The sequence below is a fragment of the Ursus americanus genome, chromosome 21 (genome assembly GCF_024610735.1).
Source record: "Ursus americanus isolate L20-20 chromosome 21, mUrsAme1.1.p, whole genome shotgun sequence".
Taxonomy (NCBI): domain Eukaryota; kingdom Metazoa; phylum Chordata; class Mammalia; order Carnivora; family Ursidae; genus Ursus; species Ursus americanus.
Genome location: NC_142147.1, coordinates 44,852,778 through 44,871,973, shown reverse-complemented (window position 1 = coordinate 44,871,973; position 19,196 = coordinate 44,852,778). Strand labels below are relative to the sequence as shown.

At 53.0% G+C, this 19,196-nt stretch overlaps 1 protein-coding gene across 4 annotated transcripts in view; it reads left to right on the top strand.

The window, feature by feature from the left end:
• AKT2 (AKT serine/threonine kinase 2) overlaps window positions 1-19,196 on the top strand; it is a 49,760-nt gene that overhangs the window by 14,183 nt on the left and 16,381 nt on the right. For 2 of the 4 annotated variants that reach the window (XM_045785306.2, XM_045785337.2), the window contains exons 2-4: window positions 4,674-4,803; window positions 12,646-12,774; window positions 14,474-14,585. In XM_045785306.2, coding sequence (XP_045641262.1) covers window positions 4,758-4,803; window positions 12,646-12,774; window positions 14,474-14,585 — 287 coding nt within the window. In that variant the 5' untranslated portion in view covers window positions 4,674-4,757. Of the gene's footprint in view, window positions 1-3,859; window positions 4,001-4,673; window positions 4,804-12,510; window positions 12,530-12,645; window positions 12,775-14,473; window positions 14,586-19,196 lie in introns of those variants that run through there. The other 2 variants (XM_045785315.2, XM_087870789.1) reach the window with 2 other exon arrangements.

The window sequence follows — 19,196 nt, the reverse complement described above, 5'->3', positions numbered from 1 at the left end:
TCGGATCCTCTGGATCTCTGATGCCTCTCCTTCCTCATTGGTGAGCTGGCCTTCTTGAGGGGAAAATCCAGGCACACCAGCCTTGGGGAGGGCGAGCCCTGGAAGCCAGGAGGCCTGATTTTGGCTCCCCCGCATTCTTTGGACTCTCAAACCCAGGTGTTTTTTTGTTTTTATAGTTATTTCTTTTGTCATATGGTACAGAAAAATATATTAAACCCATTTTGTATGGTGCAGTATAACAAACAGCTATAGAGCAGAGCCCTGTGTAACCACAACAGAACACGGTCCTCTCCCAGAAATTCCCCCTTCCGCGCTCCTACCCGCTCTCCCGACTTTTGCAGATTTGTTTCCTTGACGTTCAGCATAGTTTTATAAGTGAGAAAGGCACCCCTAAACATGTAGTGAGGTGTTGCCCGTTCCAAACTCACTGTGAATGGACGCAGTCTTGATGTGTTGTTGTGTGTCTGGTTTCTTCTGTTTATTTCGTGGTAACCTTACGCTGTTTCCCTGTTGTATGTGTCAGTAGTGAGTGGAAGAACGTTCTGCTGTATGAATTTACCTCCGTTTGTTTATCCGTTCTCCTGTGGGTAGACACTCGGTCTGTTTCCAGTTTGGGGGTTACTGTGAGTATTGCTGCTGTGAACATTCTACTATATGTCCCTTGGTAAACAAACACACTCCTGTCTTTCGGGTTGGGTTGTGGAATTGCTGGGTCATGGGGTGTGGGCACATATTGAGTTTAAATTTTTACTGCCAAGCAATTTTCCGTAGTGGTCTAACCATTTTATACTTCCACCGGTATTCATTGATACCTTTGTCAACTCTTGGCATTGTCTGTTCTTAAAATTTCTGCCATTCTGCTGGATGATTTTAATTTGCATAAATCCCTAAATAATGAGATTATGTGTGTTCCTTGTAGTGTGGGTGTCCTCTCTTGTGAAGTGGCCTTGCTCTTTTCGCCTTGCCTTCCAGGGGCCTCACCTCAAGCCTACAGGCTGCAGCTCTGGCCCAGGCTCTCGGCCGACTCAGGCCCAGACACTCAAGGAAGCAGCGAGTGGGGATGGGACCGTCTAGGTCCTCCCTGCCCTGGGGTGTGCTGCCTGCGGGCTGGCGGCCAGGGCAGGCCCCTGCGTGCTGACACCTGGCTTCCAGAGACTGTTCTCTGTCCTCTCGCCTGGGCGGCCTCCGCCAGCAGCTCCCCAGGGAGCAGGCCATCCCCCTGGCTTCCGTGCCTGGTATTTCATCACCTCAGTACTGCGTCACAGACACCTCAGCGGAGGCGCCACCCTCAGTGGGAGGACGGGCTGGATCCAGGCAGGGCGCAGGGGATCTTCCAGTTCCTCCCCCTGCCCTCGCTCAGGCTGCCTCTGGCTTCTTAATTGCCGAAATGGGAATGTAAAAAGTGGCCCCGGGGTGCTAAGCAGTGGCCAGGGCTTCCGCCACTCCTCAGCAGGAAGACCTGAGGTAAATGGCTTCCACGCTCTGAGCTTCTGCCCTCCCCTGGGCCTGGTCACTGCCCCTCTGGTGGGGCGGTTGGGATCATTCAGGAGGGTCTCCATGAGGGCACCGGCACCCTGATTGCTCAAGGCCACCCAGCTGGCAGTGGCTCTCGGACTCTGCGACCCTGACCACTCATGGCCACACCTGGCTGCCTTTGCTTCTCTCTGATCACAGCAGCTGCGTGTTTGAGTGCTCACCCACGTGTTTGAGTGTTCCCCGGGGGCCAGGCCAGGCAGTGGGCCGAGCCTCTGCACGCAGAGGGTGCTTCAGCGCTGATACCCCAAGACATGTGGAATAGCGGAGGTGAAGTTGCCGGGCTGGGGATGGGAGGGGAGAGCTGAGGTTGGACGTCAGGCCCCTGGTCTATTCTTCCACATCCACCCTTCCTTGGGACTTGGGTTCTCCATCCCGGTTCTTTGAAACTTCCAAACTGAGCTGGTACCGGGGAAAGTGCAGTGTCAGCCCCTACATCAGGGGAAGACTTCTCGAACTTCCCACCACCGCCTCGCGTCAGGCCCTGTGTGTTCTTCCTGCCCACCTCTCCTCACTCCTTGGCCACACTGGCCCTTGGCAGTTCTTCATGCTCTACAAGTATTTCCTGACTCAGAGGCTTTGCACTTGCTATTCCCCTGCCTGAAATTCTTTTCCCTACGTGGCAGCATGGCTCCTTCCCTCCTCACATGTACCCCATACCACACGGCTAACATAACACCCCACATTCCCCGCCACCCTTTCCTCTGCTCTACTTTGCTTCTCAGAGCCTCTCTGCCACCTGACACTGTTCCGTGCGCACTCGTGCCTTGTCTGCCTCTTCCACTGGGATGTGAGCTTTGCGATGGCAGGGGCTGTGTCTTCCTGATGCTTCATTCTGGTACCCCTCTGGTTGTCTGGAGCTTAGGATACGCTCAGAGATTGGTGGCGTGAATAGACTCTGGAAATGTTTCCATGGCTCAGTCTGGTCCTGGACTGGGGAGAGCTGGGTTCATTCATTACCTACTCGGCAGATATCCAGATGCTGTGCTGGTCCACTAGACTAGCACTTAATAGGTGTCGGGAGAATTGGCCGAGGAGGTGCACACAGAGCACCCAGGCAGCCTCTGAGGTCAGGAAGGCTTCCTGGAGGAGGCTTTGGTTCAGCTGAGACCTCAAGGAGGAGGGAGAACCCACAGAAGGTACAGGGGATGGAGGCCAGAGGGATGGGCCTGAGAGACAGAAGCCTGGTTGGGGGGGGGCTGGAGACAGAGGTAGTACCGGGTATAATTATTGTCACGGTCATTAAGTTTTATGGAGAGCTTTTTAGGTGACCCTAGGCTTGTGGTGGGAACGACTTTGTTCCGTCTGAGCACGCTGGGGAACCCTGGAAGGGTTTTTAACCTGGAGGGACGGGGCCAGATTTGGATGGAGTCTAAGGGTTGAAAGCAGAGACTCAGAGCCCGGGGAGAAGGCCAGGGCAGTTGGGAGAGGCATCAGGAAGCGGGTGGATGGACAGTCGGGACTGTTGGGCTGAGCAGGGGCAGGAGGCAGCTGGAGTGAAGGTCAGCAGAGGCCGGGTCCTGAAGGGCCTCGAATCCCAAATGAGGGAGCTTGGCTCTTTCCCGAGGCCAGCGGGAAGCCATGGAAGGGTTTTGAGTGGGGGAAGGACAGGGTCAGGTTTGAGCGGTCCAGCTGGTGAATGGGGACAGATCGAAGGGAGCAATAACGGAGCAGGGAATCTAGGGAGGGGGTGGGGGGGGCCCTCGAGGGAGAGGAGAGCGCTGGACCTGAGCCAGTGAGCCAGGCCACCCGGAGGGCAGGAGGCGGGGCGTGGGGCAGGGCAGGTGCAGAGACCGGTCACATCAGAGGTGGACGTGCAGGCCGGTGGGATCTTCAGGCTCTGCGGTCCTGGGTGTTCCTGCGTGGAGCGTGAGCCCCTTGGGACTGGTCTGCCTGCTGCCAGAGGGAGCCCCTGTGCTGCTCCTGGCCCTGCCTTTGCGGCTCAGAGTCCAGAACGTGATTTCTCACCCTGCTGTTTACTTCTCTGTCACTGCCCATCTTGTCTTTCCTTTCGCTTCCTCCCACTTAGCTCCCTTCCCTGCCTGGACCCGGGCAGCCTGCCACTGTCACATGCCAGGCAGTAGTGCGTCCGGCCCACCAGCTCCCCTGGGGCATGAGAGAAAGCTGATGCCCTCGGTGTCCCTAGAGCCAGCTGCCACTTCTCTGGGGGCCGATGTAGCTCCTGACCTGCTGTCCGCAAATAACCCCAGGCCGGGAAAGGCGAAAGGCGCCTTGGGCTCCGTGGCCCCTTTCCAGGCCTGTGGCTCCAGGTAGGGGCCCAGCGGGCGGCTGCCTCCCGCCCTTCTCCCTTCCACCCTGGGAACCTGAGACGATGCAGTGGCCTCGGCGTCTGTCAGTCTGTCGGCTGCTGGTCTCTGAGGACGGAAGTAGAGGTCTCGGGGAAGGGACTGGGGCCTTGATGGAGCCCCCGGGACTGGCTCTTAAGCCCCAGACAAGTGCATACACAGTAGGTTGCTGTCTTGTTCAAGATCCTGAGCGTTGGAGACTTGTCTTCCCTCAGTCATCTGGTGGGGGCAAAGAGGGGACTGAGTCTGAGGGAGTGACATAGGGTGGTTCGGAGCAGGGGCTTGGGGGCACTTGGTTTGCTAAGGGTGGTAGGTTGGAAGGAGGGGAGGGGGCGGAGAAAGTGTGTGTGCGCATGTGTGTGTCTGCGTGTCGGGCTGGGGGGTGGCAGGCAGATGCTGGTGGCTTTGAGCACTCCCTCAGGTGCCCAGGGCTGTCTGATTCATCCCAGGTTACCTCAGTGTGGGGGCCTGGGAGTGACACGGGTGGAGCCACAGCTCCTTCCCTCCAGCCTTGTCTGGGCTGAAGGTGGGTGGAAGGGCTGCCGCTGCTCAGCAAGGCCTGCGCAGGCCAGGGAGCTCTGTTCCCTCAGGAGTAAGGCTCTGAGGGCAGGGTCATGCTCCCCCCACCCCAATCCCCAGTTGGAGTCCCCGAGGACGAGGCCACATCTTCCTCCCCGGACTGGGCCAAGTGGGCAGGGCTCCCTATCCTCACGGACTCCACCCTGTGCGGCGCCAGCAGAACAGCCCGAGGGTCGGAGAGCCTGGCCATCCTGAGGGCAGGGGCTGTGGCTGAATCCCCCTTGTGTTCTGATGAGCTCCTCTCTTGTCTTGCAGACTGTGCTCTGTCCACCGCGCCTCCTGCATGTCCTGCTGCCCTGAGCTGTCCCAAGCTAGGTGACAGCGTGTCACCCTGCCACCATGAACGAGGTGTCTGTCATCAAGGAAGGCTGGCTCCACAAGCGTGGTAAGGGGCAGCATTTGTCCACTGGGTGGCGTATCTCCCCTCCTGCCTTGGCTTTCCTCCTGGCAGCTGGTGCCCAGGGAGGGCTGAGCCCTACCTGCCAGCCCCAGGCCAACAGCAACTTCCAAGCCTGTTTCATGGAATCCTTCAGCAGCAGCCTGGGGAGCTGCAGATTTGCCTGGGCCCGAGTCCCCGGCCTTGCTGGGCATCATCCTGTGTGAGCCCCCAGGCCAATCTCGAGTCTGCCTCTGCATTCATGGTCTCAGTCATAGCCCCATTTTATAGAAGAAGAAACTGAGGCTTGGAGAGGGGAGGTCACTTAACTGAAGTAACACAGTGAGGTAATACCTCAGCATTCATTCTTTCTGTAGTTACTCAGTGTGTGTGCTGTGCCAGGCTGGCTCAGGCTCCCAGACTCCTGGGACGTGTGGTGCCCTCATGGAGTTTACATTCTAGTGGGGGCTGGGGACAGCGAACAGAGAAGCAGACATACGATGTCAGGTGGTGAGGAGTGCTGTTGTGAGCAGTAGGGACTCTGAGGGCGAGCCTCTCTGAGGAGGGGACAGTGATGGACACCTGGGCGGGGGGAGGCCAGGGAGTGAGCCACACGCATAGCTGGGCAAGGCTGTCCCACGGAACAGGACAGCAGGGACGAAGATGGGAGTGTGTCTGGTTGAGTTGACCAGGCTGGCTGGAGTGGAGAGAGCGAGGACGAGCCAGATGTTGCATCCAACCACCCTGGGCCCTGGAGGCCACAGGTAGGACCTTGGCTTTAATTAACCGTGCAGGTGACCTGAGCCCAGGGCACCAGGAGCCAGGGCATGGCCTTGTCTGCTTGTATGGGTGGGCAACTGAGGCCTGGAGAAATGAAGTCATTGACAGTGAAGAGCCTAACAGCCTACCCTGTTAGAGCCCAGGCCTCCTGTCCCCAGAAGCGTTGTGCTCACTGGCTTGGTGGGGGGGCAGCTGTCCAGGCACTGTGGAGTGAAAGAGGCAGACTGTTCTGGCTTCCGTGGACCTTCTCCTAGGGAGGGAGGGAGGGGGCCAAGCCTAATGGGAGCCGCTCTCTGTGTGCGTGCATTCAGTCAGCAGACGCATACGGAGCAGCTACTGTGCTCCAGGCACTGGCGACTCGGCAGTGAACCAGATAGGCGAAGGTTCCCCTTCTCACGTTGATGTCTTACATTTAGTGGGGAAGGTGGGCGGCACCCAAGTGGACCAGTGCGTGCAGCGGTGGTAAGGGCCATGGAGAACAATTGAGCAATGTGAGAAGGGATATGGGAGGAAGCAGGGGGAGCTGTCGTAAACAAGGCGGTCAGGGAGGGTCTCACTGAGAAGGGACATTTGATAAAGACCCGCAGGAGTGCAGGGAACGAGCCCCAGGGCTAACTGGGGCAGGAGAGTGCAGGTGAAGGGGCCAGCCGTGGGTCTGGAGGGAGAGTGGACTGAATGTATTTGAAGAGGCAAGGAGGCTGAGGGGGCCAGCCCCGTGGGAACCAGGAGAAGTGCCCACCCATCTTGCCCTGTCCCAGTCTGCAGACACAGAGCAGTGATGAGGCATGGAGGTGATCCCCAGGGCCAGGCCTCCACGATCAGACTGGGCAAGGGAGACCTGTTTCCCACTGCCCTTTCCGGGCATGGGTGGTATTTGAGGCACCTTGGCGCTACCCGCCCAGGGTGGGCCGTGAGTTTACAGCTGTCGATGGAGCTTTCCGAGCCTTGGCAGATGTCAGAGTTCTAACCCTGGCTCGCCACTTCCTCTTGGTGACTCGGAGCAAGCTCTGTCACCTTTCTGAGTCTTGGTTTCACATCTGTAAAATGGGTTAACAACCTAGGCCTCTGATCTAATCAGTTCTCTGAGGGCAGGGATTTTATCTGGCTGTTTACTGTGGTATCTCCAGGGCCTAGGAAAGTTCTTGGCATGCAGTAGGTGCTCAATAACTGATTGCTGAATGAATGATTGGGATTGTGTGTGGGTGGTATGAGTGTGTTAGGGTGTTGCCAGGGTCTCAGTCCCTGAGTGTCCCCAGGCCCGTGGCTCACTGGGCTGGGCTGTGAGGAGCCCTGGAGGCAGCCAGAGAGCTGTTGCTGGGGCGGGAGCTTGGGTCTGGTCTAGGGCTGCCGACGGCATTAAATGGGTCTCAGCCCCTCTTAGGCCTTCAGTGCCTCCATTCATGCTGCAGGGGCCCAGATGAGCTGCTGGGATGGCCTCGCTGGGACGCACCCACCTTGGGTTTGCACCGTACACACAAGGATGCACGGTGCTCCTGGGCCTCCCATTGCCCGCCATTCTTTTTTTTTTTTTTTTTTTTTTTTTTTAAGTAAGCTCTAGGCCCAACTTGGGGCTTGAACTCACGACCCCAAGATCCAGAATCGTATGCTCTTCTGACAGAGCCAGCCAGGTGTGCCCCCCCCCCCAACCCATGGCCCACCATTCTGAGCAGAGGTGGGCAAGGGCAGGTGGGTACCTGTGCCATCTCACCCCACCGCTGGTGGTTAAAGTAATAGAGCCCCAGTTTGCCATGTGCCCGTCCGGTGCCAGGCACAGGGCTCTGCTCTAGGCAAGCCCAGTTTTGTGGCGTTTCCATAGCTGCCCTGGGAGGCCGGCGCCATCTTGTAGGCAAGGAAGCTGAGGCTTGGCAGGAAGACTGATTTACCCAGGATTCGGCAAAGACTTACCCTCTGCCTCCTGAACCAGCATTCTCAAGGTCTGGCCTACAGGCTACCTTTTGCTGAGCAGGGTCTGCTTTTGGAGTCCCTCATGCCCTGCGCCAGTCCCCTTTCTGACACAGCCTCTGCACACCTTCTGCCGGTCCCCAGCAGGCCAGCCCCCGTCTGCCAGTTGTGAGGCAGGCAGTGTAGTGGTCAAGAGCGTGGACTCTGGACGGATTAAACCTGACTTCCAATCCCAGCTCTCCCAGTTAACAGGCAAGTAATGGAGCCTCTGGGCTTCAGTTTTCTTGTTGGTAAAATGGGATTGTTGTGAAGATGTTTTCCCTTTCCTTCTAGGTTTCTCCCCCCCCCCTTTATTACCAATACAGAAAATACCGCAGGTGAGTGCCTGGATCATAAACTCACTCTAGAACCAATGTCCAGATCAAGATATAGAACAAGACAGTCCCCAGAAGCCCTCTGCCCTTCCCAGACAGGAACGCTTTCCTAACTTCCAGTAGCCTTAGTGTGTGTTTTTCTGGTTTTTTTGTTTGTTTGTTTGTTTGTTTGTGTGTTTTGCTCTTTAAAGTGGAGATAAAATTGGGATGCCTGGGTGGCTCAGTTGGTTAAGCGTCTGCTTTCAGCTCAAGTCATGATCCCAGGGTCCTGGGATCAAGTCCTAAATCAGGCTCCTTGCTCAGCGGGGGTCTGCTTCTCCCTCTCCCTCTGCCCCCCACCCCAGCTCGTGCTCACTGTATCTCAAATAAATAAAATCTTTTTAAAAAATTAAAATGGAGGTAAAATTTGCATAACACAAAGTTTACCATTTCAAAGTGTAGAGTTCAGTAGCGTTTAGTACACTCAACGATGTGGTGTCACCACCCCTCTGTCTAGTTCGAAAACATTTTCATCTCCCTGAAAGAAAACCTCGTACGTATTAAGCTGTCACTCCCCATTCCCCCCTCTTCCTAGCCCCTGGCAGCCTCCGATTTGTTTTGATTTGTTTTCTGTCTCTAAGGATTTAGTTATTACGGACATCTCATACAAATGAATCATACAATAGGTGGCGTTTTGTGTCCGGCTCCCTTTCACTTACCACAGTGTCTTTGAGTTCATCCATATCGTAGCTGGGATCAGTACTTCTTTCCTTCTTATGGCCAAACAACATTCCGTTGTATGAAAATACCACATTTTGTTTATCCATACATCGGTTGATGAACATTTGGGCTATTTCTACCTTTTGGCTACTGTGAATAGAGCTGCTACGAACATTGGTGTACAAGCATTTGAGTACTTGTTTTCAGTTCTTTTGGGTCCATACCTAGGAGTGGAATTGCTGGGTCACATGTTCTGTGTTTATAATCTGTATCTCTACAGGTTATATAAATTGGGTCGTATATTCTGTAATTACAATCTGATGCACTCTGATTAGGTAATATATGTATTTACGTTTATGTGTATCAGGGTTGTATATTCTGCATTTATGACCTATAGTGTATTTTGTATTTAAGTTTTTGAGGAAGCACCAGCCTTTTCCACAGAGCCGTAGCATTTCACATTCCCACCAGCAGTGCACAAGGGTTTCGTTTTCTCCCACATCCTCACCAGCACTTGTTTTGTCTCTTTTCTTTTCTTTCTCTTTTATTATTTTTTAAAAAATATTTTTAGAAGGGGGAGGGGCAAAGGGAGAGAGAGAATCCTAAATAGGCTCCATGCCCAGCACAGAGCCCGACACAGGGCTCCATCCCTCAACATGAGATCATGACATGAGCTGAAATCAAGAGTCAGATGCGGGGCACCTGGGTGGCTCAGTTAGTTAAGCGTCTGCCGTCAGCTCAGGTCATGATCTCAGGGTCCTGGGATCGAGCCCCGAGTTGGGCTCCCTGCTCAGTGCGGAGCCTGCTTCTCCCTCTCCCTCTGCCTGCCGCTCCCCCTGCTTTTGTGAGCACTCTCTCTCTGTCAAATAAAAAAATAAAATCTTAGGGGCGCCTGGGTGGTGCATTCGTTAAGCGTCTGCCTTCGGCTCCGGGCGTGATCCCAGTGTTCCAGGATCGAGTCTCACATCAGGCTCCTCCGCTGGGAGCCTGCTTCTTCCTCTCCCTCTCCCCTGCTGTGTTCCCTCTCTCGCTGGCTGTCTCTCTGTCACATAAATAAATAAAAATCTTTAAAAAAAATAAAATAAAATCTTAAAAAAAGAAAAGCGTCAGACACTTAACTGAGCCACTCGGATGCCCGTTTTCTTTTCTTTCTCTTAAATTACAGTCCTAGTGGCTGTGAGGCGGTAGCTCATCATGGTTTTGACTTACGTTTTCCTAATGACTGATGATGTTGAGCATCTTTTCATGTGTATAGTGGCCATTTTTATATCTTTAGAGAAATGCCCATGCAATCCCTTTGCCCATTTTTTAATTGGGCTATTTATCTTTTTGTTGTTGAGTTGTAAGAACTCTTTATATATTCTGGAAACTAGACCCTAATTAGTGCTATGATTTGCAGATATTTTGCCTGTTCTGTTGGTTGTCTTTTTATCTTCCTGATAATGTCCTTTGCACAAAAGTTTTATTTTTAATGATCTACTTTATTTTCTTTCTTTTGTTGCTTGTAATTTTGGTGTCATATCAAAGAATCGATTGCCAAATCCAGGGTCATGAAGACTTACCCCATGTATTCTTCTAAGAGTTTACCATTTTAGCTCTTATATTTAAGTAGATCCATGTTGAGTTAATTTTTATATATGGTGTATGGTGCGAGGCTGAAGTCCATCTCTATTCTTTTGCCTGTGGTTGTCCTGTTGTTCCACCAGTTGTTGAAGAAACTATTCTTTCCCCACAGAATGCTCTTAGCACCCTTGTTGAAAACTGATTGACCATATGTGTGCGTTTATTTTTTGACTCCCAGTTCTATTCCATTGGTCTATCTGTCTATGCTCAGACCACACTGATTTGATTATGGTATCTTTATAGTTTTGAAATCAAAACTTTTAAGTTTTGAAATCGGGAAGTATGAAGATTGACTTTTCTATTTCTGCAAAAAAGGTTGTTGGAATTTTGATAGGTACCATCCCATGTTGAATATGTAGATCACTTTGGGCAGTGTCGCCATCTTAACATATGTGAAGCCTTCCAATCCATGAACATAGGATATCTCTGCATTTGTTTGGGACTTTAATTTCTTTCAGCAGTGTCTTGTAGTTTTTAGTGTGTACATCTTTTGCCTCCTTGTGCTTTTGCAAATGGGATTTTTAAAAAAGTCCCTTTATGGATTGTGTATTGCTAACGTATAGAAACAACAGCTGGTTTTTGTGTGTCAATCTTGCCGGATTTATTAGCTCTTGTCATTACTTTGTGGATTCCTTGTGATAGTTTTACTTATTCCTTTTCAAGTTCAGTGCCTTTTATCTCTTTCTTTTTCTTTTTCTCTGGCTAGAACTTCTAGTGCAGTGTTTAACAGCAGTGGTGAAAGCAGTAGACATCTTGGTTTTTTCCTTGATGTTAATGAGAAAGTTTCAGTCTTTCATCACTGAATGATGTTAACTGTGAATTTTTCATAGATGCCTTTATCATGTGGGGGGAATTCTCTTCTATTCCTAGCTTGCCGAGTTTTTTTTTTATCATGAAAGGGTATTGGGTTTTGTCAAGTATTTTTCTGCCATAGTCAAAATGATCATGTGGTTTTTTCCCCCTTTGTTCTATTAATGTGTATTACGTTGATTGATTTTCATATATTGAACCACCTTTGCATTCCTGGTATAACCCCACTTGGTCACGTCCTATAATCCTTCCTTTGTGCTGTTGGATTTGGGATTTTGTTGGTTTTTGAACTTTATATATATTGAGTCATTTAGAACCGACATGAAAGAATTGAATAAGTTAAGTCCTGAAAGATACTTGGGGCAGTACCTGACACGGAATACTACTAGAGTGTTACCTGATCATCGTCATCAGTTAATGGATATCCGCATGAGAGGAGACAAAGACTCAGAGAAGTGAAGTGACTTATTGGAGGCCACACAGCACACCCAGCTCAGAGCCCATCCTGCAGTCCTGCTTCCCGTGTGCCATGTGGGTCGGGGGCCTGGCCCAGTCTTGTTTACTTGCTTGCACAGTGGGCTGATGATGACAAGCATTTATTGAGCACCTGTGGTATGTTGGGCCCTAAGCTGGATGTCTTATGGTTACCATCTCATGTTTTTTAAGAGCTAGCACTAGAATTCACACGTCATACAATTCGGGAATTTAAAGTATGCAGTTCGGTGGCTTTCGGTGTGGTCAGAGTTGTAGACCCCTCACCACCATCAGTTTTAGAGCATTTCCACTCCCCTGGAAAGAACCCTGCCCTCCCCCTTGGCCATTCCCCTCCGACCTCCCCCCAGACTTCCCCCTCCCAGTCCCAGGCAGCCACAAATCTGCTTTTCACCTGTAGATTTGCCTACTCTGGACATTTTATACAAATGGAATAGTTTGTGGTCACAAGCTTTTTTCACTTAGCATAAGTTATGGTTCGTCCACGTTGTATGTAGCGTATAGTTGTAACTTCTTCATAGGACCGAGAGTCTCTTGTGTGGCTGTGCCACGTTCTGTCTCTCCATTCATTAGCTGATAGACTTTTGAGTTTCCACTTTTTACAGTTACGAATAAGGCCCTCTGAGGAGTGGGTCCTTGCCGCGTGGGCGTGTGAACACAGGGTGCTTGGATATTCTTGGTTCGAACAAATGGAAGCAATCAAGGGGCACTCAGAGGGCGCAGCAGCCGTTATACCCTGCCTGGCACAGTGTTTTGACATTTGATCCACCTGCACGGCTGTCCTGGTGAATACCAGCCCATGGGATTTGGCCTTACAGGGCCACAGGGCATGTGTGTTTGGAAGCCCGGGCCTCCCCTGGGAGCGGGCCACGCGCTGGCAGGGATGGCCGGGATGGCTTGCTGCTGGCCACACGCGGAGGCAGCTGGTGCCCTAGGGCACTGCAGCAGGCGCCTTCCTGCCAGGCCTGACCTCTGGATCACTGGGGCCCTGCCCAGCGCCCGGCCTGGCCCGGCCTGCGTCAGCGGGGGCTGCCTGGAGCTTTTCTCTAGCAGAGGTGGTCTCCTCCCGGCCCTCTCATGAACCCTCCTCCCACCCAGGTGCCCTTTGTGGGGTGCTGTCGCACAGGGCTGCCTGCCCTGACCTCTCTCCCTCCTCTCTGCCTCGACTCAGGTGAATACATCAAGACCTGGAGGCCCCGGTACTTCCTGTTGAAGAGTGACGGCTCCTTCATTGGATACAAGGAGCGGCCTGACGCCCCTGACCAGACCCTGCCCCCCCTGAACAACTTCTCTGTCGCAGGTGCGTCTTGGGGCACGCCAGGCCAGAGGTCAGGTGCTCAGGGAACCAACCACTGGCAGGTCCAGGGGGCCCATGGGGGTTGGCCTTTCTTGGGTGCGGGCCTGTCCAGGTCCGGCTTGCCATCCAATCCATTTCCCACCTGCCCCACCTTTGTGTCAGCTTGGCCCGGGGTGGGAGGGCTGAACGGGTGGCCTGTGGGGAGCAGGAAGAAGGGAGAAGCCAGGCGTTCCCCCAGGCCCTCGCCCCAGGCAGCACCGTCTCTGCAGTTGTAAATCTGCCAGCTGGACCCGTGGTGCTGGTGGGTGTCAGGCACCTGCCATCCTTCCTGCGCTCTGGTGACGGCCCACTTCTCTGTCCCTCTAACCTAGAGACAGACAGCATGGTCTCCTGCTCAGCTGATCGCAGGGCTAACTTCACATCCTCCGTCCCATCCATGGTACCCCAAGTGGTGCCTTCTAGCCTTACGCTGGCCAGTGAAAGCTTGGCAGGCCCAAATCCCTTGCCTGGGCCTTGTAGAACCACAGTCCTGCCCCCGACCCCCTGCTTCCTTCCTTCCCTGCTCCCTGGATCGGTCACCACGTCCTCATTGTCCCACCTCCAGAGAACATTTCAGAGGCACCCCCTTCTCCTCTGCCACTCCTCAGCCCAGACGATCACCCTCTCCCACCCAGCTCCCTGTGCCAGCTTCTCCCCCTGGCAGCATCTGAGGCCACACCCACCCACACCAGTCCCCTCTCTGTCCTGCTTAATGCCTTGTCCTTGTCACTTTCCCTGGGTTCTGGTGACCCCGATGTGGCAGTGCCCCATGCTGGCTTCTCACTTGAACTGTCAGGCTATCCCGAGCAGCTTCTTGTGCATTTCTCCCTGGATGTCCTCTAGTCCACTTACCCACCATGTCCCAAACTGGCTCTCAACTCTCCCCTCCCCCAGCCGCCTCTTCTCCGTCTCTATCTCAGGGAGGGTCCTGTTGCCTCCTAGTGCTCAGGCCAGAGGCCTGGCCTCGTCCTAGTGGCCTCCACCTCTTCTATGGCCTGTCTCCCTGCCCTTTGCTCCCCTCCCCACGGCCCCACTCTGGCATAGCCCCGGCCTCCTCCCCCGGCTCCTGGCCTCCCTTCTCTCTCACCACCTCCATGGCAGACAGAGGGATCTGTTTAGATATCTTCATGTCCTTTCCCTATTGAAAGCCTTTTGTGGCTCCCTCTTGTCCTCAAGACAAAGCCCAAGTTCCTCACCATGCACCCCAAGCCCTGCAGTCCAGCTCCTGTCCGCCTCCAGCCTGTCCTTCTCTTCTCCCCTTCTTACATCTAGAGCAGAACCTGCCATTCCCTCACCATGCTGGACCCTCTCGCACTTCTGGGCTTCTGTACGTGATGCGCCCTTCTGTGTGGTTTGACTACATTCTGATCTCGTTGAGGGCTCAGTGCAGAGATGCCCCTTCTGGGATACCCCCTGAGCTCTGGGCTGGGTTGGCTGCCTCCTGGGCCTCCCCCGGAGACACTGAGCTGTCATTGTCTGGTGGTCTGTCCCCCTCCCCGACACACAGTGGACCTTGAGCCCCAGAGAGACAAGGCCAGGGCGGACTCCGTCACTAACGTATCTCTACACCATGTGGCACGCAGGCAGTGGCTCGGAATGTGGGCTGCAGGCCAGCAGGGCTGTCCCCCACTCTCCCGGCTCTGTCCCCTCTCTCTGTCTGCAGAATGCCAGCTGATGAAGACCGAGAGACCACGGCCCAACACCTTTGTCATACGCTGCCTGCAGTGGACCACGGTCATCGAGAGGACCTTCCACGTAGACTCTCCAGATGAGAGGTGAGTGTGGGCCTCTGTGTGGCCGCCCTTTGAGAGTGGCCCGGCCTCATGTGAGGAGGGGGGCCACAGATGGGCAGCGTCCCTTGGGCCCTGCCTAGGACTTGCCTGTCTTAGCCCTTCTGAGAGCTGGAAAGAGCAGGGATTCTTAGTCTGCAGACATTCTTCTGTGTTCCCAGACTGGAGGGTGCATCGGAATCGTGGGTGGAGCTTAACAGCACGGAGCTTTGGGCCCCGTCAGGGCCTCCCACTGCCTGCAGACCCGCGGAGGGTCGGGGAGCTGCACTTGTAATGAGCATTGCCGCTGATTTTGAAGTGATGGCTCAGACATTCAGTGTTAAAGAGATCCATTTAACCGTCAGAAGAGTGATACAGATTTACCTAGTTCAAAAATCAGTGTCAGGAGGTGTCTGTCACTTCTGCCCCATACACCCCTGCCCCCACACTCGCCGCTCGTCTTCTGTGTCCTTGGAGAGCTTCACGGGTGGACGAGCTCATTCAGATAGACTTTTGCACCCTGCTCCCGTGGTTGGTTCTTTTGACACAAAAGGTAGCATCGTACACAGACTTCTGAACTCTCTTTTCTTCCTCAGTGTGTCTCGGGGACTCTTTCTTTCTTTCTTTCTTTCTTTCTTTCTTTCTTTCTTTCTTTCTTCTTTCTTTCTTTCTTTTTTTTTTCATTAATAATTTTTATTTTGTTATATTAGTCACCGTACAGTACATCCCCAGTTTTCGATGCAATGTTCCATGACTCATTATTTGCGTATAACACCCAGTGCACCATGCAATATGTGCCCTCCTTAATACCCATCACCGGCCTATCCCAGTCCCCCACCCCTCTCCCCTCTGAAGCCCTCAGTTTGTTTCCCAGAGTCCACAGTCTCTCATGGTTCATTCCTTGGGGACTTTTTCTGCTTCAGTCTACAGAGAGCCGCCGTACTTTTTGTTTTAGACAGCCGCACACCTGTGTCCCCAGGTTTACTGAGTGGTTCCTGACAAATGGTGATCGGCGTTGTTTCCAGGCTTTGGCTCATTACAGGCGGTACCACGGTGAAGTTCCCTGTGCTTACCTCGTTCGACGTATGTGCGGGGGGACCTATAAGAGGAGCTCTTAGATGTGGGATTTCTGGGTCACAGGGAATCTGCATTTGTGATTTCTAAGATGTCTAAGAGCGTCCTCGCAGCCTTCTGTTTTCTAATGGTTGGATTTTTACCAGTCTGGTCAGTGGGAAGTGGCACCTTAAGGTGGTTTTCACTGACCCTTTTGTCTGTATGGGTGATTTCGAGTATCCTCTCCTACGTGCAAGGGCCACATGAGTTTCCTGTTCGGAACCGTCTGTTCATAACCTTTGCTTACTTGTCTGTTGGGTAGTCGGTCTTCCTCTCATTTCTGAAAGCTCTGTATGTCCTAGGAAGCTCAGACCTTTGTAACGAGTATCACACATCTTTTTCCCCACTTTGTCCCCTTGGTCCTCACTTTGAGAAATACTCCTTTGGCTTGCCTGGGGGGTGAGGATTCCACTGACCCTGTGGGGAACCCAGGAAAACGGTGCTGTCCCCGAGAGTCTTGGCCATGAAAGAAGTGTTCAGTACTTGTGGTGTCTGAGAGGATGGCCGGTAGTCATAGGTGCCTGTTGAGCTTTTGAAATGTGAAATGTGGCTAGTGCAACTGAGAGCTGGAATTTTCATTTTTATTTAATCAATTTAAGCTTAAGTAGCCACATACGGCTGGCTGGTGGCTCCCCTCTTGGACAGTGCGGATCGAGGGTATACACAAAACAGTTTCATAAAGATGTGTTTCCACAGTCTGTGGTATAATTGTCATTGTTTGGCTTCCCAAAGTTAGAAATATGCCTGTCCCCCCACGGGCAGCAGAGCTCCCAACCATCTCAGGCCAGCCGTGACTCTGCTGAAAGCTGGCGACAGAAACCGTGGACTGCCAGTAAAAGCAGATGAAGACCAATAGGTACATAGGGCCTGGGTGTTGGAAGATGTTGGGTAGGAAGGTGAAGGTGACTCTGGGAAAAGGGACCAGCGTATGCAAAGGCCCGGAGGTGAGACAGGGTGTCCTTTCAGGGACCATAGAGGGTTCTGCGTCACCAAAGAATCAAGGGCCAGGGGCCTTGGAAGAGGGCCGGTGGAGGCCTTGCCGGTGAGCTCAACCAGGTCGTGGACTCCAGATGGAGATCCCTCCAGGGCTTGGCAGGTCGTGAATCAACTGGGGTTTGTCGCAAGGTTGCTCCGAGATTCAGGGGATGGTAAACAGGAAGCCCTTGATTCAGCAATACCGGGTGTGCAGTCTTCAAGCCTGGAAAAGGAGCAGTGGGGGGCTGGCAAAGCGTTTTAGTAGACAAGAGCCCCGCTCTGTTTTCCATTTTTGGTGAGATCCTGTGCTCTTCAGCATGGGGGAGAATCTCTTTACCAGGACCGTGGGGCTGGACGAGCCCTGCCTTGCTCCTTTTCCTAGCACCTGTGGCTGCTGGAGAGAAATCTGGGGTTGCTCTGAGGCCAGACCCCAGATTCCTGGCCTTCACCCTGGGGGAAGTGTGAGCTGGTAAGAGGGAGGACGCTCACTTGTGGCTGTCCTCACTGGCCTGCACCACCCATGTGGGCCCGAGCCTGCGCAGAGGTGGGCGCGGGGTGGGGGTGTTGTCTAGAGGCCGCAGCAGCCTGCTGCCTGTGCTCCTGGGAGCCTCTCCTGCCTTCCCCCCCAGACTCCCCCTTGCCACCCCCACCCCCTTGTTTGAGATGTACGGGAAAGTGGAGAGAAAAGTCTAGGAAACGAACATCCAGGTACCCTGCACCTAGACTCAGCCCTCCAGCATCTGCTGCGTTTGCCTCATCTGGCTTTGTTTTGTGCTGAATTGTGCACTTCTGACCACACTTCATGACACTTTGCTCCTTCATACGTCAGCGGGCGTTTGCTAAGAATAAGGACTTTCTCCTACAGAGTCATGATGCCGTTACCACAGCTGAGGTCACTGTTCATCGTAGATATTTACCAGCCTCCTCTCCATGTCCGTGTCTACTCTAGCTTCCCCAGTTGTCCTCAAAATGTTTTTCAGTCACCTCATTCAGCCCTGTCTTTTCCTCCCACACGACATTGGTTTTCTTTTTTTCCCCCTGACAAGCTGGGCTAGCTGTCTTGTAGAATGTCTCACACTCGGGATGTGTTATCTTATTTTGGCACTGTTCGCTTTGTTCCTTTGTGTCTATATTTCCTATAAACCAGAAATTAGGGCCTGAGCAGTGTTGGCAAACCACGGCCCAGCCTCCTGTTTTTGCAAAGAAAGTTTTATTGAAACAGGCCAAGCCCATTGATATACAAATTATCTGTGGCTGCTTTTGCCCTGCGGTGGTGGCCGAGTTGAGCAGCTGTAACAGACCGCGTGGCCTACAGAGCCTGGAACATTTAGTCTTCAGCCCTTTCCGGGACAGGTTTGCGGACATCTGGTCTTAGTAGGTACAGTTAACAGTACATCACATTATTATGACCTTTTAACGTAAATCTGATTGTGTCATTTCTCTCCTTAGAACTCTTGAGTGGCTTTACTTCCACTGGGAGTAACTCCAGAGTTTATGCTATATTCTTTTTTTTTTTTTTTTTAAGATCTTTTTTACTGGAGGGGGAAGGGGAGAGAACATGCCCATGGGGGAGGAGCAGAAGGAGAGGGACAAGCAGACTCCACGCTGAACATGGAACCCGATGCAGGGCTCAATCTCACGACCCTGAGCTGAGATCATGACCTGAACTGAAATCAAGAGTCAGATGCTCGGGACACCTGGGTGGCTCAGTTGTTAAGCATCTGCCTTCGGCTTAGGTCATGATGCCAGGGTCCTGGGATTGAGCCCCGTGTCGGGCCCCCTGCTCAGCGGGAAGCCTGCTTCTCCCTTTCCCAGTCTCCCTGCTTGTGTTCCCTCTCTCACTGCCTCTCTCTCTGTCAAATAAATAAAATAAAATCTTAAAAAAAAAAGAGTTGGATGCTCAACCGACTGAGCCACCCTTTTTTTTTTTTTTTTTTTGTCAAGTAGGCTCCACACCCAGCATGGAGCCCAGTGCAAGGCTCAAACTCAGAACCCTGAGATCAAGACCTGAGCGGAGATCAAGAGTCGGCCGCTTAACGGACTGAGCCACTCAGGAGCCCGAATTTATGCCATATTCTACAAAGTGATCTGGTCTCCTCTCCAGAATCATTTTCTTTTTTTTTTTTTTTAAGATTTTATTTATTCATTCGACAGAGAGAGAGACAGCCAGCGAGAGAGGGAACACAAGCAGGGGGAGTGGGAGAGGAAGAAGCAGGCTCACAGCGGAAGAGCCCGATGTGGGGCTCGATCCCACAACGCCGGGATCACGCCCTGAGCTGAAGGCAGACGCTTAACCGCTGCGCCACCCAGGCGCCCCCAGAATCATTTTCTATTGCTAGTTTCCTCACTGTAGCCACACTGGTCACTTTGTGATTCCTTAAACTTTCCAGACACACCTCCTGCCTCAGGTGGCAGCGGCAGCCCTGGCCCTGGCCCTGTGCTGTGTCACTCACACAGTGGAGCTCCGGTCCTTGGCCAAGGTGGGGAACAGAGGAGGAAGCGGCTGGCCCAGGCTGCCTGCATGGAATC